The 6,822-nt window shown below is 66.6% G+C and overlaps 4 protein-coding genes across 4 annotated transcripts; 3 read left to right on the top strand and 1 right to left on the bottom strand.

Annotated features, from left to right (window-relative positions):
* The first annotated feature begins 238 nt into the window (after positions 1-238).
* On the top strand, positions 239-1,945 carry AMSG_08282 (dolichyl glycosyltransferase). The gene has a single exon (XM_013900158.1). It carries the CDS (start codon positions 281-283, stop codon positions 1,907-1,909), a length of 1,629 nt encoding a protein of 542 aa, XP_013755612.1. The 5' UTR covers positions 239-280; the 3' UTR covers positions 1,910-1,945.
* A 112-nt stretch (positions 1,946-2,057) lies between these two features.
* Positions 2,058-3,696, top strand: AMSG_08283 (uncharacterized protein; the record flags this gene model as incomplete). Its single annotated transcript, XM_013900159.1, has 3 exons — positions 2,058-2,152; positions 2,288-2,633; positions 2,702-3,696. The coding sequence occupies 3 exons, from the start codon at positions 2,058-2,060 to the stop codon at positions 3,653-3,655; spliced, it is 1,395 nt and encodes a 464-aa protein (XP_013755613.1). The 3' UTR covers positions 3,656-3,696.
* A 108-nt stretch (positions 3,697-3,804) lies between these two features.
* On the top strand, positions 3,805-5,130 carry AMSG_08284 (plasmid partition ParA protein; the record flags this gene model as incomplete). Its single annotated transcript, XM_013900160.1, has 2 exons — positions 3,805-3,810; positions 3,905-5,130. The coding sequence occupies 2 exons, from the start codon at positions 3,805-3,807 to the stop codon at positions 4,817-4,819; spliced, it is 921 nt and encodes a 306-aa protein (XP_013755614.1). The 3' UTR covers positions 4,820-5,130.
* AMSG_08285 (Eif4e2 protein) lies at positions 4,842-6,557 on the bottom strand (the record flags this gene model as incomplete). The annotated part of the gene is made up of 2 exons (XM_013900161.1): positions 4,842-6,055; positions 6,227-6,557. 2 exons carry the CDS (start codon positions 6,555-6,557, stop codon positions 4,842-4,844), a joined length of 1,545 nt encoding a protein of 514 aa, XP_013755615.1.
* Between the last annotated feature and the right edge of the window lie 265 nt (positions 6,558-6,822).

The raw sequence follows: 6,822 nt of genomic DNA on the forward strand, positions 1-6,822 counted from the left end.
GGGGAGAGGGGGGGGGGGAGGGGAATGGGCCCGATCTGGGCACCCTGTGCTCATCATCCCCCCTCCCCCTCCCCTCCCCTCCCTTTCCCCCCTCCCTCCCCTCCGCCCCCCTCTTCTCTCCTCGCATCCGATCGGCGCTCTCTCCTCATCGGTAGCGGCCAAGTGGGTCAGAGTTGGGCGAGCAAGCCGGCGAGACGAGGGGAGGCAGGTGGCATCGCGGCAAGAGCGGGGAGGCTGGAGGCGAGGGAAGGCACGACTTGACTCGACGTGAGGGAGAAGAATGGCACGTGTGCGTATGTGGGATGTGGTATGGGTGGGTATGGTGGTGGTGGTGTGCATGGGCGGGCTGAAGCTCGCACTGGTGCCGAGCTACGCCTCGACCGACTACTACGTCCACCGCGCATGGCTCGCCCTCACCCATACCACGCCCATGGCCGAGTGGTACACCGATGCCACCTCGCAGTGGACACTCGACTATCCGCCGTTCTTTGCCTGGTTCGAGTACCTCCTCTCGCTTGCCATGCCGTACATCGAGCCGTCGCTGGTCGTCAAGATCGACGACGCCGGCGCCGCAGAGCTCGACGCGGCCTCACCCCGGGCCAAGATCGTCCATCGCGCCACAGTCATGGTCGCCGATCTGGTGCTGGCGCTAGGCGCGGTGTATGCGGTGTATGGCTTTTGGTACCCGTATCCGCCGCGGTCGTTTGCAAAGGTCGAGACCGTCGACGACTCGGGCACTGCCGGCGGCATCCGCGGCGGCGGCGGGGTGGCGGCCGGCGGAAGCTCGATCTGGTCGTCGCCGCAGGCTATCTCCCTCGTTCTCATTCTGGGCTCACCGGCGCTGCTCCTGCTGGACCATGTTCACTTTCAGTACAACGGCATGCTCACTGGCTTGCTCCTCCTCTCGATCGGCGGCGTGACGTCGCGGTCAGGCTACGCGCTGACGGCGGCGGCGTACGCGGCGCTGCTCGGCTTCAAGCATCTCTATCTTGTTCTGGGGCTTGTCTACACCGTTTTTCTCTTCAAAGCCGTTGTAGTGCAGCCGAGGGCGTCGCTCGGCTCTATCTCCCTCGCGCGGTTTGCGATCCTTGCTGGCATTGTTGTGGCTGTCCTCGGTGCTGCCTTTGCTCCATTTGTGGCTGCCGGATCGGGGTGGGCCATGCTTGAGCGGCTGTTCCCGTTCAAGCGAGGCCTTGTGCACGCGTACTGGGCACCGAACGTGTGGGCGCTCTACTGCGGCGCTGAGGTCGCGCTCTCATCCGGCTCGGCAACGCGGCTCACATCGGGCCTTGTGGGCGAGGGTGCGTTCTCGGTCCTGCCGAGCATAAGCCCCGGCACGACGGCATTGCTCACGGTGCTGGCCATGCTGCCGTCGGTGGCCAAGGTCTGGCTGACGACGCCTGCGGGCGCGCTCGTCGCCGCCCCCCGCGGCGATGCAGCGCGCTTCCTCCGGTACCTGCAGCGGCCGGCGATTGTTTTTATCCACGGCCTCGTCGAGGTCTCGCTTGCCTCATTCCTCTTTGGCTGGCACGTCCACGAGAAGGCGCTCATTGTACCGCTCATTCCCCTCGCAGTCCTCGCGCCGACCTCGCCGCGCTACGCCGGTATGTTCACCTTCCTCCAGGCCGTCGCGCACGTCGCGCTCTTCCCGCTCTTCCCGCCGGGCGTGCTCACCCCGCTCAAGATCGGTGTCAGCGTCTGCTACACACTCTACATCTACGCCATGCTCTCGCCCGCTCTGCCGAAGCTGTACGTGGCGTATCTCGTCGGCCTTGTTCCCATGCTAGGCTTTGCCTACCTCGTCGCTCCGCTCGCCCTCCCCTCGCTCGTCTTTCTCCCGACCATGGCCATCTCGCTCTACTGCGCCGTCGGTGTCGTCATGGCCTACCTCTGGATCCTGCTGTACTAGCTTGGCCAGCCCGTGATCGTTGATCATCAATCAGGTGTGTTGATAGCGGGCAGGTGGGAGGGGGGCATGAGGGAGAGGGGAAGGGGGGGGGGGGCACCACCTCGGCGCCTCTGCCGCCATACCTCTCTCTCTCGACCGGGACAGCACCATGTTGAAGGCTGTGAGACGGATTGGGAAGAAGAGCTTCAAGTTCAAGTACACTGTCACCGTCCACAGCTGCCAGGTTGTCCACACAGCCAAGATGTAGGTTGTGGGCATGGGTGTGGGTGTGGGGTTGGGTGTGGCGGGAGGGGGGGGGGGGGGAGGGGGAGGGGCAGGCACTCACTCTGGGTGCGGGTGCGGGTGCGGGTATGGGTGCGGGCGCGGGTGCATGGGCAGGGCGCCGATGCCGCTGATGGTGGCGTGGACACGGGGTCCGCGCAAGGCCTTTACCCATGCCGGGTTCGTCAAGGCGGGAGTGATCGGGTGGGAGAGCGAGCTGTCGATGGTGGCCACGCTGTATCAAGAGTCGGACGGCTCGGGCTTTGAGAAGAAGATGTACAAGTTTGCGCTGAAGGAGGATCAGGGGAAGAAGGGCGGGAAGAAGACGCTGGCGGCAGTCGAGCTGGATCTGGCCGAGTTTGCGTCATTGGATGCGTCGGCGGTGCGGCAGGCGTTTGATCTCAAGCCGGCGTCGTCAATGGTCCGCTCGGCCGAGCTCGAGCTGACCATTGCTTGCGCCTTTGTCCGAGAGTCTGCCGACGACGACGCACTGACGCATTTGCGGCCATGTCGTGGCGGACGGCGGACGAGCTGGCGATGCTCTCGTCGGAGATGGGATCGGTCGACCACGACGGCGCCGGCGAGTCGCGCCGCGAGTCGCGCTATCGCGAAGAGCTCCTCCGCGAGACCGAGGCATATGGCGCCGATGGCGCCCGAGTCGCCGAGCTGGAGACGCAACTCGAGCTGGCGCAGGCCTCAGCAGACGCCGCCGCGCAGTCGTGGACCGACGAGCGCGCGGTCTACGAGGCGACCATTGCCAAGCTCAAGAGCCAGGTTGCGCGCGAGAAGGCCAAGGCAGCTAGCATCAAGGACGAGCTGGCCGAGGCGCGGGCGAGCGCAGGAGCAGCAGGCGGGAGCGGCGGCGGGAGCGACGACGGCAAGTACCGCGCGCTTGCCAAGCAACTCGAGGGCGAGGTTCGCGAGCTGGAGGAGGACATAACGGCCATCGAGGACGAGAACGAGGTGCTGATGACCAAGTGCCGCCAGCTGGTGGCCGACAAAAAGGCTGCTGAGGCAGAGGCTGCGGCACTACGCAAGGAGCTCGTGGCGAGCAAGCAACAGCGCAGTGCGAGCAGCGCAGCCGAAGCCACCGCCGCCAGCAGCGCAGCCGAGCTCGAGGCGGCACGGCAGGAGGCGGCAGCAGCACGAGTCCAGGTTCGCGAGCTAGAGGCACAGAATGCAGCGCTGGAGCGGCGGCTGCGCGCCATGCCGCAGCTCGCGCGCACCACGTCGGCGTCGGGCCACATCCGCGACATCGAGATCGAGCGCGAGGCGCTGGGCGTGGAGCTCGAGACCACCAAAGCTGCGCTCCGTGAGCTGGAGGGTGAGCTGATCGGCGCCAAGATGGCGTCGGCCGAAGCCGCCTTTGAGCTCGAGACGTTGCGCGGCGAGAAGCGCGGCCTTGCCAAGCAGCTGGCCAAGGCCAAGCTCGCCTACAACGCGCTCTCGGAGCGGATGACCGAGATGGAAGTCAAGTCGCTGTAGAAAGGGCGTGTGCGATGAGGAATACAGACATTGATGGCCGTGTGTGTGTGGGGGGGGGCTGGGTCAGGTCGAGACGGTTCGGTCGGTCGGCTGACGACAACTCGGGCGACGGGCGGGCGCACCTGTCTCTGCGCTGGCGCGATGGGGGCATGGCGGTGGGTGGTTTGGGCCGGAGCAGGAGCGAGTGCAGGGTATGGGCTGACGCGGTGGAGCGGAGACGGGGTGGGGAGAGGGCTGAGCTGGGTGGAGCTGGCGGTGGTGGCTGCGTGGGCGGTATGGCTCGTGCACAAGTGCGCGGTGCTGGCGACGAGGTTCGAGGTGGAGAGTGGATGCGAACGGCTGGCCGACGGCGGGGAGCCGATCGAGCTTCTGGACGGCTTCACCACACACTCGCGGAGCCTGACTGCCAAGCACAAGTTTACGTATCCGGTGTGGATGGTGCTGGCGGAGATGACCGAGGATGACGACGACGACGATGGCGACGGCGAACTCTCGCCGTGGATGCGGCGGCTGGCGCGCGACGGCTCGAGGCTCGGCGGGTGGTTTGGGGTGCGGACCGGCGTGGATGACGAGGTGTGGGGCGCAGGGACAGTGGGCCAGCCGGTGGCGAGGCGGGTGCGTGCAGTGGTGGCGGCGCATGCGCCCGAGGCAGCGCCGGTGGCGCGGGTCTTCATGCTCTCGAGCGCACAGGCTGCGGGCATGCTTTTCAACCCGATCACGGTCTTCTACTGCTACGATGGCGACGACAAGCTCGCGTGGCTGGTTGCCGAGGTGACCAACACGCCGTGGGGTGAGCGGGTGGTGTACGTGCTCCCGAGCGACGGCGAGAAGCGTGTCCGCAAGGCCATGCACGTCTCGCCGTTCAACACCATGGGCTACGACTACGAGTTCCAGTTCAACGATCCGCGGAGTGGCGACGGCAGCGCTCTCTCGCTGACGATCACGCTGAGGAGCGACGATGACGATGCGGCGGCCATGTACGCGTGCCTTGTGCTTCGTCCGGTGGCGGCGAGCTCGCGGCGGGCGTTTCTGGCGCACAAGGCGCTGACAGCGCTGCCGCCTGCGGTGGTCACCTGGCTCCGGATCCACTTTGAGGCTGCGGTGTTGTTTGGGTGGCGGCGAGTCCCGTTTGTCAACCATCCCAAGTACAGCGGAGGAGAGTAGCTGTGGTTTGCGAGGTGGGTGTTCATTGCTCGGCCGAGACGCGGCGCGCGGGCTTGTCGGAGCGTGTTGGCGAGGAGCTTGTGGCCTTTGGCTGCGGCACAAAGGCCTCGTTGTAGTCGAGGGCGGTGCGCATGTCCTGGTGGTCGATGGACTTGATACCGTGCGGGGCGAGGAGGTTGAGGAGGTAGGCGCGGACCTCTTCGACGACGTCGAGGCGCGAGGCGTCCATGGACCAGATGGCGACTGAGTTGCCCTTGCGGGCGCGCATCTGGAGGGTGATGCCCGAGATAAAGTCGAGGTGAACAAACGAGTCGTCGACGGCGGCGATGGTGACGTCCTGCCAGACCGACTTGATGAGGCCGCGGTTCTTGCCGCATTTGATGAGCCAGCGGCCGCCGTTGACGTTGCGCGGGTCCTCCCACAGCGGCTTGATGCCGGCCTTGAACATGCGGAGGTTGCAGTATGCCGGCATGTCGCGGATGGGGCGCATCGACTTGGAGTAGCGGTCAAAGCCGGTGGCGGTGGCGAACGAGCCAACGACGCGGAGCGACTCGTCAAACTCCTCGGTGGAGACGCCCTTCCACGGACACTCGTCAAACCAAAAGACCCACTTGTACGGGAGCAGGTCCGAGGTCTCGGGCGACTCGGACGAGCCCGAGAGCGAGCGGACTAGGCTCGAGTCGGGCGACTTGGAGTCTGTGGCGACTGACTCTGCGAGCGACGAGACAAACTCGGAGGTCTCCTGCAAGGTCATGGTAAAGCCTGCGCGCCGCTTGCGGCCGGGCGCGGCGTGGGCCGGCTCCTGCGACTTTGCGCGCTCGGGCCGGTCTGCCGAGTTGGTCACCGCCACAGCGGTGGCAACCACTTCGGGGTCGAGGTCCATGAACGGGATGAACGAAGACGAGCGGGCACGGCGCGAGCGGCGGCGCGAGATCTTGGCCGTCCCGCGGTTCGACTGCTCGTGCGACGACGACGGCGGCGGGGCACCGCCACTGTTGCGGCCACCGCCGTTGCGGCCACCGCCGTTGCGGCCGCCGCCGTTGCGACCACCGCCGTTGCGACTACCACCGTTGCGGCCACCGCCGTTGCGGCCGCCGCCGTTGTGACGCTGAGCCCGGCCGCGCTCGGCGTCGGATGACCACGAGGTGCGCCCGTTGCGCTTGCGCCAGTTGTTGCGCCGGCCGCCGGACTTTCCGCCGTTTCCGCCGCTGTTCCCGTTGTTCCGCGACTTGCCGCCTGTGGAACCTGACGAGCCGGAGCGAGTGCCCGATAGCGAGCGTGTGTCTGATGGCGAGCGCGACCAGCGGTCGGGTGAGTCTTGGACGGGTGGCTCATGTCCGGCGTCGCCCGGGGGACGGAGATAGTCTCTGTCAACCGGCAGCTGCTCCCCGGCCGACCACGACGAACCCTTGCCGTTGCGCCACGTGTTTGTGCAGCGGTCAGAGGGATTGGCGGGAGCAGGCGCCTTGCCCGCGCTTGCCCGCGGCCCACGCGCTCCACCGCCACCCGCGCGGCGAGCCCTGTCGGCCTCGCCAGGCACTTCTTCCGAGACAAAGCGCCTCCGCGGGCGCGGTGGCCTCTGAGTGGTGGCCTGTGACGAGGATGCGCTTGCCAGCGAGTCTGTAGTCGGGCCGTCAGCCGTGCCCTTGCCCTTATCCTTGTCCTTGCCCTCGGCCGCCTCGCCCTCCTTCTGCACCACACTCGCCCAAGAGGCCGAGGCCTTTGCAGCAGACGACATAGCCCGACGGGTACACACACTCCAGACCTGTACCCCGTTCCCCGAGTGTTTCCTCGTACCCCACCGTGAGTTGCTGAAGCGAGGTATGGGCATATGGGCAATCGGGTGTGTACGGGTGTGTGTGGCTGTGTGTGGCTGTGCTGGCGGGGAATTATTCACCGCCAAAAGCATGTGGAAGGTCAGGGGGGGGGGGGGGCTACCTAGTGTAGGGAGGAGGGGAAGGGGGGAAGGGGGTGTGTGGGTTGTATGTGTGGGTGGAGAGGGG

This window comes from Thecamonas trahens (genome assembly GCF_000142905.1).
Source record: "Thecamonas trahens ATCC 50062 unplaced genomic scaffold supercont1.39, whole genome shotgun sequence".
Taxonomy (NCBI): domain Eukaryota; order Apusomonadida; family Apusomonadidae; genus Thecamonas; species Thecamonas trahens.

Excerpts from the sequence above, each read along its gene's own strand:
- AMSG_08282 (XM_013900158.1), top strand. The coding sequence starts at position 281 with ATGGCACGTGTGCGTATGTGGGATGTGGTATGGGTGGGTATGGTGGTG.